The sequence below is a fragment of the Cinclus cinclus genome, chromosome 6 (genome assembly GCF_963662255.1).
Source record: "Cinclus cinclus chromosome 6, bCinCin1.1, whole genome shotgun sequence".
Taxonomy (NCBI): domain Eukaryota; kingdom Metazoa; phylum Chordata; class Aves; order Passeriformes; family Cinclidae; genus Cinclus; species Cinclus cinclus.
In genome coordinates, this window is record NC_085051.1 from 39,211,994 (window position 1) to 39,229,685 (window position 17,692).

A 17,692-nucleotide genomic window follows, 5' to 3' on the forward strand; every position below is an offset into this window, starting at 1 on the left:
GCTCGGGCTGTCGCTTCGCCGCCTTGGCAGCTCCCGCTCGCGTGTGTGCGTTCGCTGCCCTGTTCCTCTTTCTTCTGAAGGTCGGTCGTCTGCATCTCGATCCCAAATCCATCCAGGAAAAAAGGCATCCCGACCACGGGGGGCAGTTTTGTCTTCTCTCCTCGCCGGCAGCGCCCGGCTGCCCCGAGCTGCGCCGGTGCCCGCGGGTACCGGGGCTGCCCGCGGTCCGGCCGGTGGTTCCGCTGCTCTGCCCGCTGCTGCTCTGTCCGGCACGGAATTTCTCGGGATCGAAACAGCCGGGCTTCCGGGAGTCCTTGAGCTCACCCTGTTCGTTCCCATCTTCCACCATGTGTACTTAACGGCAACTTTTTTATCCGGAAGATTGTTTACATGTTTCTTCTAAATGCCTGGTGAAAAATAAATATATTGAAATTACATTCCTGGGGATTCCTGGAACAATCCTTTATCTCGTATTTATAAATATTTAACACGTTTGTTTACTATCTACGGTAACTATCACGTAGCCACTACTATATGTGTTTGTTCGGGTTTTTTGTTAGTATGGTCAATTTTTTATCCCCAAACCCAAGTTATAGTGACTCTTCAGTTTCAGGAATTGTTTTCAGCAAGCCTGTCATGAAAGGCCGGAACAGTAACCTCTATCTTTCCTGAGATGTCTTAGTGCAACTAATCCAGACATGAGGGAGGACTGAAAAACATTCTGCTGACTGACTACCATATCCTCCCTCCTTCACTGCAACTCGGAAAACATTCTGTGACCACCAAGCAAATACAAATTACTAAAACAACCTTACCCTCTTTTCGTATATGTTAAATGTGATTATGATAGAATTTCTTTACCATTACTGTCTCCAGTATCTTCAGTCTAAAAACATGAACAGGTAAACAACAGCAGAATTTACAGGAGTGATTTTAAATTTCCTCGTCCACAAATCTCACTGCCATTTGTGGGAGTACTACGCAAGAGCCTGCCAATATAACATCCTCACTCTGAACTCAAAAGAAAAAAGAAAAAAGAAATCAACCCCAAAACCCCACAACACTGCGAACTTCAAATAGATGCACAGAAGATGACTCAGTGTTGTAATTTCAAAAGCATTCAAATACTTTGTTAAATTTTCAGAAAACTACCTAAGAGGCAAGTTCTGAAGTCTAAACTGCAGGATTACCTCTATAAATAAAAGAACTGACATTTAAAGACACTCAAAAGACAAGAAGGGAAAACAGGAAAGTATACTACTCTGAAAGTTCACTACAAATAAAAGATATTCAGTATTTTTAATTAATCTTCAGCACAATTAAATTTCATTACATAATAGCTCAATCCGAAGCTCTAAACTTAAAGAAAAGTCTTGCCACTGTTACAATGGTGAGAACCACAGAGAAAATCAAGAAGGAAAAAAGTAGAGAATCGATATACACTCATTTACTCATAATAAGAAAATATTTTGGTAGCTCCCTATATTCTTATCTATAATGTAGATTGAAAGCATTTTAATTTTTCATATGCAGAATTTATGTGTTACTATTTTTTAAAATTTTTTTTATAAGCCAAACCAGGCACATATTAATGCAGCTCACCCTTTCTTTGGAAAAGTATTCTTCCTTAACCTAAGCAGTAGAGGAAAAATATATACATTTCCAGTTTAATTTTCCTCTTTCTCCACTGAGTCATATTTGTTAGCCATTGCATCAGCATTGTTGGTAAGACATGCTAGGAACAATTTTATTACCTGTGGAAGACTATCTGTAATAATTAAAAATATGTTGCTTTGTTAAAAAAGGATCAATGGTAAGTTCCAGCAAAAGTAAACTAAAGATAGAAAGTATATTTAAAGTGTATTTATAGCTGTGGTTTCTCTTTCTGTTCATAATTCTGGACTTTACAAGAAATAGGAAAAATAAGTTCTGAATATTACTGAAGTATTAGAAATGAACTTTATATAGGTGGACTTACCAAAGTTTTTGTCTTGATCATCAGTCAGCCTTTCCAGAGTTATCACTGTAGGCTTAACTAAGCAGGTTTTATTTCTAGTGGTGACTGCAATTGCTGCATACTCAACTAGGACGTTAGATCCGGGTTTAGAAATAAAACTCCCTGGTACACGTAAGTGCTTTTGGAAATACCTTAAAACAAACAAAAGCCATTGCAGAGGAGGAGTTAAGGTAGATGTTTATTTAGAACTACTGAAACACAGACTTGCACGGGATTTAAAAAAAAAACCATTGTTTTCTTTTAAACTTGTGTCAGAAGTATCTAAAACTACTCTGATTTAGATCTGAATAGGCTTTGCATGCAGAACTATCGGAAAGATAATATACTGATTGACATTTTGTGCAACAGAAATTTCATAATACACAATGTAAGTAATACAGCATCATCCTTCTGCTTTTTATCTTACCTGGGAAACAATGCCCCTGTGCAAATGCTACCTTGCTGTCTGGCTTGTGAGTGGTCCCACATTACAGTCTTCAGAAAAACTCATACAGCAACAACTCTGGCATTGATCCTTTCCAGAATGGAAACTGTGTAAATTTATAATCATTAACTTCAACGTAACTGTCGTTAACCACAGATCTCAAAGAATTTCAAGGAAGGGACAAGTATTACGAATACTGGCCGTTCACAGGTAAAATAAGAGAGTACTAGTGGGTGAGTTTTAAAGAACCTTTGGCAAAAACTACAGTGCATTAGAATAACGCCACAGGGCCTAATGAAAGAAGTTGCTAAAAGTTTACACCTATTCACCACAAAAATAGGCCTAGTTTGATGGGCAGTGAACTGGCAAAGCCCTTTCTGCCCCCGCTCTTTGGCCATATTTCCTTAGTTCCCCGGCGGCGGTTCCCAGGACAACCGAGAGGCCCCGAGCAGACGGCGGCACACCCGGGAGCGAGGCCGAGCGCGGCCGGGCCGCCCGCACGGCTCCGCGGGAACCTCCCCGCTCTCGCGAGAACAGCGGCAGCCGGGCGGGCTCTGCCGCCGGGGCGGCGCGGCCATGGAGCCGGGCCTGGAGGAGCTGATGCCGCGGCTGCTGCCCGTGGGCGACTGTGACCTGGCCGAGGACTTCGATCCCACCGTGCCTCCCAGGACACCCCAGGAGTATCTGAAGCGCGTCCAGTGAGTGGCGGGGCGGATGGGCCGGGGCCGGGCCCGTCACCTCGCCTCGGTGCTGCCCGGGCCGGGCTTCGTGACGGGGCGCTCCAGGGCGGCCGCGCGGTGCTGCCCTAGGCCGGCACAGTCGGTGTTTTGCACACCTGCGGGAGGGGCGGGTGCCGATCCCTTCCCTCTCGTGACCGCCGACAGGACTCGAGGAAATGACATGAAGCCGTGCCAGGAGAGGTTTAGGCTGGCTGTCGGGAAAAGGTTCTTCACCCAGAGGGTTGTTGAGCATTGGAACAGCTCCCCAGGACAGCGGTCACAGGACCAAGCCTGAGAGTTCGAGAAACGTTTGGACAGCGCCCTCGGGCACAGGGTGTGATTTCTGGGTTGTCCTGTGAACGGAGTTGGATTCGGTGATCGTGATTTGTCTCTCCATGATTTTATGAGTATTCCAAAGACATCCGGTGTATATCAACCTTTTACAGGAAAGGAAGAACGCAGCCCACTTGATTTTATTTTGTAGGATTGAAGCAGCTCGATGTCCTGAAGTGGTCGTGGCACAAATAGATCCCAGAAAATTGAAAAAGAAGCCGACAGTAAACATTTCAGTAAGTTTAAGAGCTTTTACTCGATTTGAGAGGGGACAAAAAAAGGGGAAAGATGGTACTATAATGATGTTTGATTTCATTTCCATAACTATATAGCATTGCTAGATTCTAAAAGCATCTACAGAATTAAATGTCTATGTTTGAAGAAAACCCTGCTCAACTGCTGGGTAACAGCAGTCTTTCTAACTGATTAAATTTATAATCTCCATACTATTCAATATGCAGCAGACTGTTTTACTGTCTGAGGAAATCAAATGTTGCATTAAATTTTGCAATTTTTTAATTATAAAACCTGCATAAATTTTAGAAGAAAAATATATCCATACCTGTCTTTGGGTTTAAGTTTATATGTAGTGTAAGAGTAGTAAGTGCAGCTAAGATTTATTAAAATTAGATTAAATTCTAGCACCACTTCTTTCCTTTTGGAAGGAATATTTTATTGGAATTTTTCCTTACTGTTGAAGCAGATTTTTCTGTTGTTGCATTGCCCTGCCAGCTTGATTTTTACTACTTTGAAATAGTTTGCCTTTCCCCAAAGACAACGACATAACCTGAGATTTCACTACTAGATTTCTCAAAGTTTCTAATACTGACATGACCTTGTAACTTCTGTAGCCGTTGTCTTCATCTGTCTCATCTGTGTAGTGACATTCTTAAACACTTGTAGAAAGGTTTTGTTTAATAATTCTTTCATGCTAATCTTTAAAGAGGTTACATCTACTTAACTGTCAGACTTAATTTCCTAGATGGTTTTATGGTCTTCTGTCTTCCTCAGCTTACTGTCTTGACAGGTAGAATGCCTAAGAGTGATGGTATCTGTTCCAGATAAGGAAACAGCATCCTGCTTTTTATGAGCAGGGAGATTAAAGTAGAACAGTTGCTGAAAAGAAGACCTTAAGTAATTCTTTGACCATGTATTTTGAACACTTAGGTTTCCTTCTTGTGTACATATGGGAAGAATCAAAAAGAAGATATTTTGTCTAAACCAAAATCTTAACTCAGCCTTGGATGTGGTAATGGAATTACCTTTCTTAGGTGAAGATTTTAAAGGATATTGTTTACCTGACAGTAAACATTTGCTGATTGTCTTGTTCTTAAGCATTCTTCTTATAAAGCTCTCTTTACATTATAATTACTGCCAGTGTTTCCTTAGATTTCTGGATGTCAGCCTGCTCCTGAGGGATACTCTCCAACGCTCAAGTGGCAGCAGCAGCAAGTGGCCAATTTCTCAGCTGTCCGTCAGGTATGAGATCATCTGTGAGGGGTCTTGAACCGTCTAGTTGGAACATATCTGTGATTTACAGGGGATAACTTCATATCTGGTATAGAAATGTTATGATTTTGTAGCAGGGTAGATGTTCACAGGCAAGTGTTTTAAGTTCTTGAAAGCTAATTGAGCATATACTGTGTGGCTTTTAAACATCAGATAGAATTATAGAAAGTCACATTTAAGAAATTTTCCTTCAACAAAAGTATATCCATATTTAGATTAAGTGATATGGTGTAGTTGAGGAAGGACAAAAACCCCTGTGATGTTATGCAGTTATAGTAAAACATAGTGCTTGCAAGAAATGTTCTGCAGAACTCAACATTAACTAAGAACCAAGTGGATTCTAACCCATCAAGAGATTCATAACGTCCATTAATACAGTCCATTTAGGAACCTGTTGACAGAGGTAGAAATCCATTATGAGAAGAAATATTGATTTGGTAAAACATATTTGTAAGGTTATAGAGTTAGCATAGTCTTTAATCTTTCTGGATACATTTGCACCCTGCTTGAAATAACACAACAAGAACAGAAAATTAAGCAATCTTGAAGGGTGAAGGTTCTAAGTTCAGCTAAGCTTTACTAAAGTTTTAAACTGAAGGAGGGTCCATTTAGATTAGATATAAGGAAGAACTTTTTTACAATGAGGGTGGTGAAACACTGGCACAGGTTGCCCAGAGAGGGGTGGATGTCCCATCTCTCAAAACACTAAAGGCCAAGTTGGATGTGGCTCTGAGCCTGATCTAGTTGAAGATGCCCCTGCCCATGGAAGATGGCCTGTGAAAGTCCCTTTGAACCTAAATCTATGATTCTACTATTCTCTATGCACAGTTCAAAAAGGGGGAAATGGAAAATACAATAAAGATGTATGCAGAGGTCATTTGTGACTCCAGTGCTGCAGACAGCATGTTTACAATGCAATGATATTGCATTGATTGTAGGAGTACCTCAAGCACTGAGGTGTGACCAGCTAGGAGCTGCTCTAGCACTGACCTCTGCATGAGCTCATGTACCGTGTTTCTTTCAGGAGGAAAGTTCAGTGAAGGAGGAGATCTGTACTACTGCATCTACCTTGTAAACAGTAGCTGAGCTACCCCTGTTTCTGCAAGGGATCACATTGCATCCTGTATATTAGACATAATCTAAGCAGAACTAAGGAAACTGACATCTAAAGGCTTATTCACTGTATAGGTATTTCTTTTATGCTCAAATCAATTGTCTCCTCATCTGTGCCAAAATTAACACTGAAATGAGACTATCCTAAAAGTATTTAAAACCAAAAAAGAGCATCAGAATTCTTGTTCAACTACTGCATCAACTACTGCTGTTACTTAGAGCGTTTTCAGTGGTCTTTTACAGCTACAGTGACAACTGGAGTGGGAGACAAATTTCTTCTGCGATAGAACATTTACAGCTCTCTACCAATAACTGTTAATCAGGCCAATTTGTTTTACACAGGTTTCCTGCCAGGTAGAAGAAATGTGCTAAGAAATCATACTTGCCTTCTTTCAAATAATTCTGTAGGCCTCTGATACAGAGACCGACTACTGTTGGAAACAGGATATTGGCTTTATGTGTGCTTTTGGATTAAATCAAAGTGGGTTTTTTCTTAAGATTGTTCTAACAAGAAAAGTCTAGAATTAAGCTATTAAAGCTTACCACCTCAGCTTAACCTTATGGAATAGACTTTAAAATGCCTTCAGCTTTAACATTACTTCCAAAAACCCAGCATGAGCATCTTAATTATATTTCTGCTAAGAGGCATGGGAGATATTTAGCCAGCTGTACTGGCTATATATCTACTGGTTCATAGAAAATCCTAAAATATACTTTTCATTCATTTTAAGAATAACGAAGAGCCCTTGTGGCTAAGATAAAATAACTGCAGAGTTAAACTGGGATTTGTCTTTGTTTTAATTACTCAGAGCCTGAACAAGCACAGGAATCACTGGCGGTCACAACATTTGGACAGCAATGTTACTATGGTGAGTAAAATTCGTAACAGTGCTCTCTGCTTTGTTTCTCCAGTTACTGAATCCACAGTTAATCTTGCTATACAGTTGCATGCAGCAATTTATGAGTATTATCAAGTCTTTTCCAGTGTCTTCAAGATAACAGTATTACACAGTTTTCATTTATTTTTATTTACTTCAGCCAAAATCAGAGGATGAAGAAGGCTGGAAGAAGTTCTGCCTTGGTGAAAGAGTATACTCAGAAATAGCTGCATTACCTGATAATGAAAATTTAGGAATTGATTACATGAAGGTGAGTATAGAACTTCTATTTCATTTTCAGAAGCTGTTTTCTAGACTAACTGCCAGAAACAATCCTACTGTTTATTACCACTTTGTGCCAAATAGAAAGTAGGCTCTGGTGAGCCCAGAAAGTCCCAGTGTACATCCTTTTCATGCAGAAACTAAATGAAGCAGAAAATAAGTCTATGTCTTCAGTCAAAATTTGAAGAGTTCCTTCATCTCTTATCAGCTAAAGTCATTACTTTGTTCTCACTGAACAGAATGGAAGTTTTCTTCATGGTCTGCTTCAGTGTTTTTTTGCATAGTGATATGTGGTTACCCTCCTCATATGTGATACCATACAAACATGTTCTTTACAACATCATTTAAAAAAACCAAGACTTTAACAAGTACCAGTAGAAGCAAGGTGCTCTGATATTTCACTGGACCTTCAACTTTCTTTAAGATACTTTTAAAATAAATTTTAAAGCTCAGAACAGACTTTCAAATCACTACAAGTGTCTGAACATGAAATTAAAATTGTAGCTCGTTCTAAATTAGAACAAAAATGTTTGTGATAATGTTTGCATTTTCCAACTTGCTATTTTTCAGATGGGCTTTCCCCCTTTGCTAAGTATTGTAAGTAGGATGAATCAGGTAAGCTTATCTCTTAGAATCATATAGTGCCATTGCCTAAATTATCATTATTTCTCATGTTCTATTGCCAAAGGCTAATCTATTTTTCTATGCCTAGAGTAGGCAGTTGTTTATTACAAATTCTGTTCACTGTACACTGAGAAGGAAAATATGTATTCATTATCTCACATTCAGCTACAAATAACTTTACAAGCAAATATTTTTCATAACTAGTTCTGAAAGTATATTGTTGTTGTAGTTTCTCTGTAGCATACAATGTTTGAATTTTTGCTGAATACCCCAATAGGTGCTTTACAATGTTTTAAAATTTCTAATTTAGTGTTTTAAGTGCAGTCCTTCAATTTGATTGGGAGCTTCTATGTACATTGCAAAGCTAGAAGAATCACGCTTATCTTTCCTTTACTACATTTCCCACTTGTCACCATTATACACAACCAACCAGTCAGTCAGTGTGATGCCTCTTTCCTAATCTGTAGCTACTTATCCATAACTTTTTTGTTAACACAGAAAATTACTTCATTTCATACAAAGTTTTTCCCAAAAAGTGGTACTTTAACACTTACTTTACCCTTACATGTAACTTCAACCTGGAATAAATAGTGTGGAGTAGAAATACTTTTTATATAATAAAATCCTTCAGGCAGAAAAGCAGCAAAACAAAATGTTGCAGATACTATGTTGTCTCTTTCTGTTCCTTTTTTGAAGGCAACAGTAACCAGTGTCTTAGAATACCTGATAAGCTGGTTTGGAGAGAAAAAATTTACTCCAGAACTGGTAAGTGTTGATTTATTCTAACTACTTGCACATGAATGCATTAAACAAAGAATAAATTATTTTCTATGTTTTTCTGGTTTTCTATTAAATTATTTTAATTTTCTAAAGAGTTCTCTAGATGGTTGCATCATATTGTTACTTTCAAAACTTTCTTGTTTAGATACTTAAATGAGTATTTACAGATGTTTTTAGAAGGCTAAAATTACAAAGCATAACAGATACAGACATAAAAAGTACTGCCCAAACTCCATCCCCTTTGTATCGCTTGCCCCACTAACTTAAGCCACAAGGTTTGATAAGTATCAAGGTTTAGGAGAGGAGAGAGATCACAGCAGCTTTGGTTCTGTCAGGGTGCTGCACACTATTTACCAACAACTCTGATTTAGTTTGGAGGTGCATTACAGTGTGCTGGCAAAGACACATTCAATCTTTCCACATGCAGCACAGACCAGAAAGCTTAGCTGCATGTGCTGACAAATCAAACCTACTAAGAACCCCTGACTGACAGGCTGCATAGGCATGGAGCTTGGTCACAACTATACTGACCAGCTGTGTAATGGTACCATATCTACAGAAGACCTTGGTGGAATACATCTCATCTCCTTCAGTACCACAAAGCAAAAGAGTAATGAAAAATTACATGATGCTTAGCATAGTTTCACTATATTTTTTCAGTCACTTAAAGACCTTTCACATTCTGTCCTTTCCTGTAGAAGACTGTTTCCTTTTTAACCAGTATATATGTTGCAGAAAATGTGCACACTGACTTTTAAGTCCCATAATGAAGGCCACTAAACACTGTGATTAAATTATGAAGTTAGACTACTAAAAAATTAAGAAATTAAGTTTGTAAGAACGCAGTAGATGTAAAACTCAAAGGACATATTTTCACAGTGGTACAAATCTTAAAGCAGATCTAACCCCTGATTCCACAAAGATCTGAGTTCATACATTCACTCTTCAGGAATATTCTTCACAGATTGTGAAGTTAAAAATTAATAGCTAAGTAATAATGTTTAGATATTACTAAAATAATCAGCTATAATAATTTATATCTTTGCCAGCATTCAAAAAGATGCCAGGAAACCCAGGAGCAGTGCTTACAGGAATCTTACCTAGAGTCACAGAACTGTCTACCAAGAAGTGTCTAATGTGGTTTTCAAAATTCAGTTACAGCATATGGCACTTGAATGCAGTTTTGTTTTGAGAGCTACACTTCAGTCCAGCTCTCTGTAACATGAATTGCTTGAATCTTCAAGGAAATGCTCAGAATTAAAACTCTGTTATTTGAATCCTCACAGGGTAGGTGGCTTTATGCACTGTTGGCATGCCTTGAAAAACCTTTGTTACCTGAAGCTCACTCCCTTATTCGACAGCTGGCAAGGCGATGTTCAGAAGTCAGGGCTCTGGAGGTAAGACTTAATGTAACTGTGCAGAGGACTTGGTGAATTTAGCAGGTAAGGAGGATCATTTTTCAGAAGTCTTAATAATTAATTTTTCATGTCCTAAGTCTGCTTGAGAATGAAGGGAAGACTACAAATGCACATAACATGGCATGTAACAGCTTCTCTATTTGACACAGGTAACAAGAGCTGTTGTAATATTTCTCTCTTTTCCAGCAGAACAAGAATGAAGAACAGATATCAGCTCTGAACTTGATCATCTGCTTAGTTAGCAGGTAATGCAAATTATACACCTAAACCAGTAATGTATGTCCAGCACAAGTGTCTGATTATTTGTACTAACATAAATCCTTTTAAAAGTGAAAGTCAGTAAAAGTACCCTGTGGCAATGCAGCAAATACACTTAGCTAAAAGGATTTCATATATACCCAAGAGTAAAGTCAGCTTATTCTTTTCTTCAGATGCGCCCTCTGACTCACGAAGCCATAATTATGATAGCAACACTAAAAGATGAGCTAGAAAGCAATGGGTTGGACAACTTGAAGTAAGGAGTACATTGTACTGGAGGTTTCTTACCATATTCCACTTCATTCCTAGGTACTTCGATCAACGTGACCTGGCTGATGAGCCTTCCTAGGCTGTTTTGAGAACATCCACTATTTTGGCTCACCACAGTACAAACAGCATTATCAGAGTTAACAGCAGGACACTGCATTGTTCAGACCTGAAATACTACACAATCCTTTCAGAATACCCTCGCACTAAAGCATTTGGGACAGCTGTGAATAACTTCAGCTGAGTTTTAGCTGAGATTGTCAGTGTCTCCAATGCCATCATTGTAAAGTGGTAACTGAAGTGTCCAGCATCATCTCTCAAGGTCCTGTCTTTGAAAACCGCATTTTTGGTTAGAAATTTCTACAATCTGAGTAATCTATGGACACTGCTATTGGGTGAAGTCTGATGTTGCATTACAAATAATTATTCTTTTTCTAACAGACTTATTGAGGACTTTTTAAATAAAACTGAAGGATTTAAAAGACTGTTCTTAAACATTGTGGGTTTTCTCACTCCATATTATTTAACAGCAGCCTTACTATAGAAATCTGAAGACTTTGGGCTGAATGTCTTTTTTTCCAAGTTCTGGTGGCTGAGCTCTAGCACTGCTTAGCAGTTCAAGCAGAGCCAGCATGTAAACAGTACTACTTCTAGTACATTACAGAAGTAAACCATAGCTAGCAATTGAAAACAATTACATTGAGTTTATGCACAACAAGGTGGAATAAATTTCCTTCTTTGGCCAGTATAGTTGGCCTTAGGCATAAATCGTTCTGACACAAGGAACAGCTGACAATTTTAGGGACAGGAAAAACTGCTGAACTATGTAAAAACAAGTTTTCTTCTATTGCCCCAAACTACATTCCTACAAAGGTCTCCACCTAACATTTTTAATGATGTGTGAGCTGTTGGCTCAGGTGCTAACTTCAAAGTAACACAAAAGCAGTCCCTACCTCCCAGTTCAGAGTGAATGGGGAAAGGTAGCAGCTGGGCATTCACACTGGGCAACACAACACGCATTAGTTTCTTATTCAGATTTAGTCTTGGTCAGGACTTTTCTCTGTTCTCAAACTCTTGCCTCTGGTTTTCCAGGCTCTTTTGGTAATTGAAATGTTTTGCTGAATAGGTAGAGTACACAGTTTTTGCCATGTGGATATTATTACTTTGGTATAGAATAAATTTCATACCAAGACACAAGCATAATGCTATTTTGATTAGCATTTATTATTTATTTTGGAATTGTGCTGCACACTGCTATAATTTACATATTATATACAAGACTGACCCAAGATACTGAATCCACATACAAAGGCTTTTTAAAGTAGATATCCAGATTTTAATGTGCTCTACATCTTCTGTATCATGACCTGAAATTTACCTGCAGGAAAAGCAGAGTCAGAGCACATTATTACCATTAGAATTATTTCTCCAAGTAATTATTTTCTTGTACAATTTTTTCAAAAAAATAGTAAGGAACATTTTAATCTTATAGCTTAATTGTAAGCAGTTGAACCATTATTAAGCATTTAAGTTCTAATTCCACACTGAACAGCTTTTCTCAATTATTTTTTTCCCTGTAAGTTTACCATATCCCACATCACAGAAGTTTTGTCAGCTAAACCAAGTCTGTGGAACACTTTTAATTGAGCATCTTACGTAGTTACAATGGTCTTCACTTACTAATATTCTGAATGACTCCTATGGAGAAATATCTTCACTTGTGCAAATAACCATCTGGACAATCATCCTTAAAAGTGATGCTTCTAAATGTAAATACAACTTTTTAATTTTGATCTCCACTCAACATCATGGAGGCTTATCCTCTGTCAGTGCTTCTAAATACTAAAGGATTTAGTGGTAAGCCATATCCTGAAGTTCACATGGACTCCTATGGCCCAGCAGCTTCAAACGAATCCCACCTTGAAAAATGCTTATAACTTCAACAGTCAGTCAGGAAAGTTACCAACTGAGCTAATAACTGAATACTCCAAGTACTACTTACATGCAGGCATTGATGAAACTTCAGCTGTTACAATACTCTTTATTCCCAGATTTGATAGGCCTCCTCTGATTAGTCCACAGGTGAATGCTAAATACTAAATACAAAGTTGCATTTCAAATGAGTGTGAACAGTGAAGCTTGTTGATAAAGATTGAAACTAAGTACTCAAGAACATGATTTAATACTTGGACAACAGAAAACCAGGAAGGTTTTGAGAGACTTTTGTCAGTCTCTAACAGATGAAATCTCCCATAGTTGGTGGAGTGGAGCTCACTACACAGATGTTCTCATTAGAGGCAGCATTTTGAGTCACTTTCCATTAAACCTGTATCTTAATATTCTGAATAAACCCGAACTTAATATCCTTAAAACAATTACTTCCCAAGACTTGGCTGAAATTAGCAACTGGTATTAAAGCCAACAAAGGAGAAACAGTCCAAGACAGCATTCTCGCTTAGGCTATACCTTGCAATACAAAGGCCTGCAGATATTTAAAATGTGTATTGCAAAATAAAAGAAACGTTTCACCAAACACACAAAAAAAACCCCAAGGACAGTAGCCAATTGGGAGGACTAAGATCAAGAATTAAGAAAACAAAATAGAACTGAATGTCCATTTCTATATCCACCTGATCAAAGTGCTCTTATGATAGTTCAAGTAAAATCAGTCCCTCTGCAGAACCTATTACTGTAACTCAGCATCTTGCACTCAAAACTATTTTTAATCGATGGAAGATCTTTCTGAACAATCACATGATCTCAGAAGCTTGTTTTACATAACAAATAGCATCTTCTAAATGTGTTTTGGTAATTTTAAAAAAGTTTCTGAAAACACATGCTTCCTGAAGAGAATTTGTGTGACAGGGGCAGTTAGTTGCAGACAAGCTTTCACCATGAAGTAACTCAAAGGTAACAGAAGCAAGTTCCATAATAACCATTTTTTTACCTATAAATCCACTGTTCTAAACTAGGGTGCCTTTCTAAAAAGCACACAGGTTCAGAAGGCATATCTTTAGGTGCCCTTTAGAACAGTTTTTATCTATTTAATTACAAAATTTAAAGTTATTCATAGGTCAAGGTAATTCAAACCAGGAGACGCCCCCACACACATAAAATTGAAGGGTACCTTTGGTGCATGTTCTAAATACTGCTTTCCTGCAGACATTTGTGTCAACAGACGAAATTTATTGTCTTGAAGGACATAAATACCCTGTTTAAAAAGAAAAAAATGAGGGGCTTAGTTAAACGTGCAGTAATATAAAATCCACATTTTCTGTGAATGGAATTGATTTGTAGATAAAATATATATGACCTCATGGTGAAAAATAAAATTTTAAATTAGGGAATATGTGATTTAAGTTTAAATTGTATTATTTACTTACAAGGAATATAAAAAGAAAAGATACTTAATTATGAATATACAACAAAACCCCTAGATAAAAATACAATCAGTTAACCCCAAAAGAGGTTTATGTACCTTTCACCTTGGAAGTGTCCTCCCAGCGATCATAAAAAAATAGTTCCATACTAGAAAGTCTTTGGTAATATATCAATTGCATTTTGTTTTTTACATTCAAATGTCAGTCTTCATTGGGTTTTGCATATCTCTCTTCCTATTCTCAAATTCAGTGGGAATTATTTCTCTTAATACCAGTACAGCCAATAACACCCAGCAGACAATCAATGTAAAAGCCTGGCATTTTCTACAATACAATTTTGTGCAATAATAGGCATCTTAATAAATTAAGTATAAACACAGTATAGCTTTATCTACACCTGTCATTTTAAATTTCCTTGCTATTGACTGTGCTACTTCAGAATTCCATAAGCCTTGAACTTAAATTAAGGCTACATACACAGTTAAGATCTTAAGCTCAATACCGCAGATTTTTTTTATTAAAACTCCAGACTTCTAAAGTAATAATTATCTGTTATTACTTGATAAACAAAACCTATTTTATTTGGCACAAGCCTCATACAAATTCTCTTCTTCCTAATTTAACACAACAGGGAAATAGCCATAAGAAACCCAAGCCATTGAATGGGTAAAAGATCTTTTACTCTTGTAAAATGGCTCCTTAAGTTATTTTGATCTGGCTTTAAGAACTGCAGCTGCTAATACAGGAAAGCACATAGATACAGCACAATGTCACCTACATGCAAATCTGAGAAGTTTCTCCACTGTTTCTTAAACAAGTGTTTTCAATAGATTACAGCTCTCTTGACTGCTGAAAACTTAACATTCTCCAAAGTAAAAAAAAAAAAAAAAAAAAATCACAGCAACCATTCAATTTAAATAGATGCTAAGAGAGTAACAACACTTTTTACTATTTTTAACTAACATTTATTAAGAGACAGATTAAAAAGTTCTTGTTAAAATGTCAATCAACTGTAATCATTACTGTCCTTTCTGTAACACTGCAACAGTGACTATGAAATTTAAAGCATTTAGTCTTTTCAAACAGGGTGGCAATAAAGACATCCTGGGCAATTATTAAATTGTCTTCTAAAGCTACATGATAATATGAATATTAAAAACCACACTTTTTCAACAAACAAATGTGGAACATTTTGGGATTCTTATCTGGTAATTAATTCAGACCAAGAGAAACAAAACACACATTAGCAACTCAAAACTCTCGCTGACTTTCTAAATTAAATCCTAATCTACAGCATGAGTACCTGGTGATTAGTCCTTAGGTTATCTATTTGTTTTTTGAATACCGTTGTCCAAAAATCTTTGCAAATGAACTTCATAATGTCTAATTCATCCTTGAACCTGGCAGTGTCTTTTGTAAACCTAAGAGAAAAGTGAAAAATAGAATAATAATGACAGTACACATAACCTGACGAACTAAACATAGAAATAACTTTGTAAATGGTACATTAAGATGGTATTTTTAATGGTATTTTAGAAACATAATTTTTTAGGTTATTATAGAAGTTCCTTTTCCAACCATTGTACACTATCATTCCAGCTTCACTATGCATTCATCAAGTATTTTAACTTAAGAGCAACATAGTACTATCTTAGTATCTGCAATATGATCGCAGAATAAATTGTTTGAATTCTATGATTATCAAACATCGTTGCCATACAGAAAGGTGGAAAGTACTCCATCAGTTTTATCTTCAACAAGGTATCTAAATAGAAGATAAACAAAATGCTCACACCTATACTACTCCTTGGAAAGTCTTTCAAACAGGCAAAAGAGCTCTAACACACGAACAGGCATATAAAACTTGTTCCCATTTTTCAGAAGGAACCTCTTCCTGTTGCTTATTTCAGCTTTTTCTCCCTTTATCCTCCTTGAGGGTCTGTATCTGGCACTAAAGGACGACTTTATTCAACAAAAGCATGACTTCAGAAACTCAAGAGTCTCCACACAACCTCAGAACGACGACGCTGGAGTTGCATCGAGGGGCCAAAGGGCCCGAGCTGCTCAGTCCCGAGGACTGAGAGCACTTCATAAAAACGAAACACAGTAACAGCCAAACATAAAATTATGTTTAATAAGTCAACCAGAAAAGGAATAAAATAATAAAGTCACAAAACACAGCAGAAGCGGGAAACATGGAAAAGTCTACGCAAAGTAGAATTAAAGACACCCAAGTATTAAAAATAACTATGTACCCTAACTCAGTTTTCACGACGGAAAACAGTAGGAAAACAACACATTCCCAAACTGTCCCGTGATAGGCAAACACAGGTCCCCACACGAACGAGATACGGAAAGAGCAGATGCCAGAACAACTGACGGTAAGAGCGGCGCACGCTCAGTCCAGCCAAAGGACCACACTCAGCCCGGGCAGGTGTGCTTCACCGGCGAGGTGAAAGCCCCGAGAACGAGCAGCGGCTGCCAGGGCCCGGCGGGGACTCACCTCTCGATGAGCCCCTGCCCGACGCGGAAGCCCATGCTCTCCAGCTTGGTGGTGCAGCGCCCGTTCTCCTGCAAGACACAAGGCGCCGCGGCCGCAGCGTCAGCCCCGGCCGCTGCCGGACGGCCCCGGGGCGGTCCCGGCCCCACTCACCCCTTCGCCCTGCTCGGCGGCGCGGTACAGCCCCGCCACCATCTCGCTGTGCAGCAGCAGGAACAGCGCCTCGTCCGCCATCGCCGGGGCCGCCGCCCCTTCCGTGCGGGCCCGGACAGCCCCGGGAGCTCCCGGCCGAGACGGCGCGGCCCAGCAGTGCCGGCCGGGCCGGCTCTCCCCGCCGGGGAAGCGCTGGGAAAGGGGCTCTGGCGTTAAGGCTCTACAGAGTCCGCAGACTCGGGCGGCGCGGGGATCCCAGGGTCTGAGTGAGGGCCGGAGCCGGGGATCAAACGCGTCCCTCCTGCGGAGCTGCCCCGCCCACCCTACTGCTGGAGCCGGGCGGGGCGCGCGTGTGTCACCGCCTTCGAGACTGCGCCCGTGCCTTCCCCTGCCCGTCGCGGGGAGCCGCGGAGTGACGTCACTGCAGCCGGGGAAGCGCGTGCTTTAAAGCCTCGGCATCTTCCCGGGCGCCACGCCCAAGGCGCAGTACGGAGCGGGCCTGCCACGCCGCTCCGGGCGGGATGTGAGGGCAGGAGCAGCCCCAGCACGCGTCAGGCCACCCCCCCAGCCAGGGTCAAGTAACGCCCCCGTCTATTGGCTCACCAGGCACAGCCGCCTCTGGTAGCGCAGTGGCGATTGGCTCTCGCCCGAGCGTGCTGGCTCGTCGGCCCCATTGAGAGTGAGAAAGCAGGATATGTCCCAGGTGGGTGGGAACAAGCGGCCTCGAAGTGGTTTTCTGATTGGGCTACAGGGTGTCTTGAGTTCTTATTAGCTCTGTGTCATGTCACTCCGGCAACCCCTTTCATTGATTCGCCGAGCTTGCAAGCAGAGCCTTCCGCTAGTTGGGTGGCCGGGATGCCAGTCTGCCTCTGGGCTCTGTCATTGGTGAGCGCTTTTAGCGAGCCACCCTGGGGGGCGTGCCCTTTCATCTCTTGCCCGATGATTGGCGGTTCCGAGGGGGCCGCCGGGGTGCGATTGGCTGCGCCGTCCCGGCCCGCGGCCGCCGAAGTAGGCGGGGCCTGCTCCCCCTGTTTCCC

The 17,692-nt window shown here is 39.9% G+C and overlaps 2 protein-coding genes across 6 annotated transcripts; one reads left to right on the plus strand and one right to left on the minus strand.

Moving 5' to 3' along the window:
* Positions 1 to 2,242: 2,242 nt before the first annotated feature.
* On the plus strand, positions 2,243 to 11,101 carry GEMIN2 (gem nuclear organelle associated protein 2). Of its 3 annotated transcripts, none has more exons than XM_062494452.1 (10): positions 2,243 to 3,139; positions 3,645 to 3,729; positions 4,883 to 4,972; positions 6,925 to 6,984; positions 7,154 to 7,264; positions 7,846 to 7,890; positions 8,596 to 8,664; positions 9,966 to 10,076; positions 10,284 to 10,342; positions 10,665 to 11,101. In XM_062494452.1, exons 1-10 carry the CDS (start codon positions 3,018 to 3,020, stop codon positions 10,702 to 10,704), a joined length of 792 nt encoding a protein of 263 aa, XP_062350436.1. In that variant the 5' UTR covers positions 2,243 to 3,017; the 3' UTR covers positions 10,705 to 11,101. The 3 variants fall into 3 exon arrangements, with proteins under 3 accessions (XP_062350436.1, XP_062350437.1, XP_062350438.1); XM_062494453.1 differs by having other exon boundaries at positions 10,287 to 10,342; XM_062494454.1 differs by lacking the exon at positions 7,846 to 7,890.
* Positions 11,102 to 11,825: 724 nt separating this feature from the next.
* TRAPPC6B (trafficking protein particle complex subunit 6B) lies at positions 11,826 to 16,970 on the minus strand. Of its 3 annotated transcripts, none has more exons than XM_062494416.1 (6): positions 16,656 to 16,970; positions 16,506 to 16,573; positions 15,306 to 15,423; positions 13,750 to 13,833; positions 12,625 to 12,718; positions 11,826 to 12,000 (listed from the first exon to the last, which is right to left on the minus strand). In XM_062494416.1, the coding sequence occupies exons 1-6, from the start codon at positions 16,734 to 16,736 to the stop codon at positions 11,969 to 11,971; spliced, it is 477 nt and encodes a 158-aa protein (XP_062350400.1). In that variant the 5' UTR covers positions 16,737 to 16,970; the 3' UTR covers positions 11,826 to 11,968. The 3 variants fall into 3 exon arrangements, with proteins under 3 accessions (XP_062350400.1, XP_062350399.1, XP_062350401.1); XM_062494415.1 differs by having other exon boundaries at positions 16,506 to 16,617; positions 16,652 to 16,970; XM_062494417.1 differs by lacking the exon at positions 13,750 to 13,833.
* Positions 16,971 to 17,692: the final 722 nt, after the last annotated feature.

Coding starts and splice junctions, on each gene's coding strand:
- TRAPPC6B (XM_062494415.1), bottom strand. CDS start 16,736: ATGGCGGACGAGGCGCTGTTCCTGCTGCTGCACAGCGAGATGGTGGCG. Junction 15,424..16,505: donor GGGCAGGGGCTCATCGAGAG/GTGAGTCCCCGC, acceptor CTTTTCTCTTAG/GTTTACAAAAGACACTGCCA. Junction 12,719..13,749: donor ATTTAGAACATGCACCAAAG/GTACCCTTCAAT, acceptor CTTTGTATTTAG/TATTTAGCATTCACCTGTGG.
- GEMIN2 (XM_062494452.1), top strand. CDS start 3,018: ATGGAGCCGGGCCTGGAGGAGCTGATGCCGCGGCTGCTGCCCGTGGGC. Junction 3,140..3,644: donor GAGTATCTGAAGCGCGTCCA/GTGAGTGGCGGG, acceptor TTTATTTTGTAG/GATTGAAGCAGCTCGATGTC. Junction 3,730..4,882: donor AGCCGACAGTAAACATTTCA/GTAAGTTTAAGA, acceptor GTGTTTCCTTAG/ATTTCTGGATGTCAGCCTGC.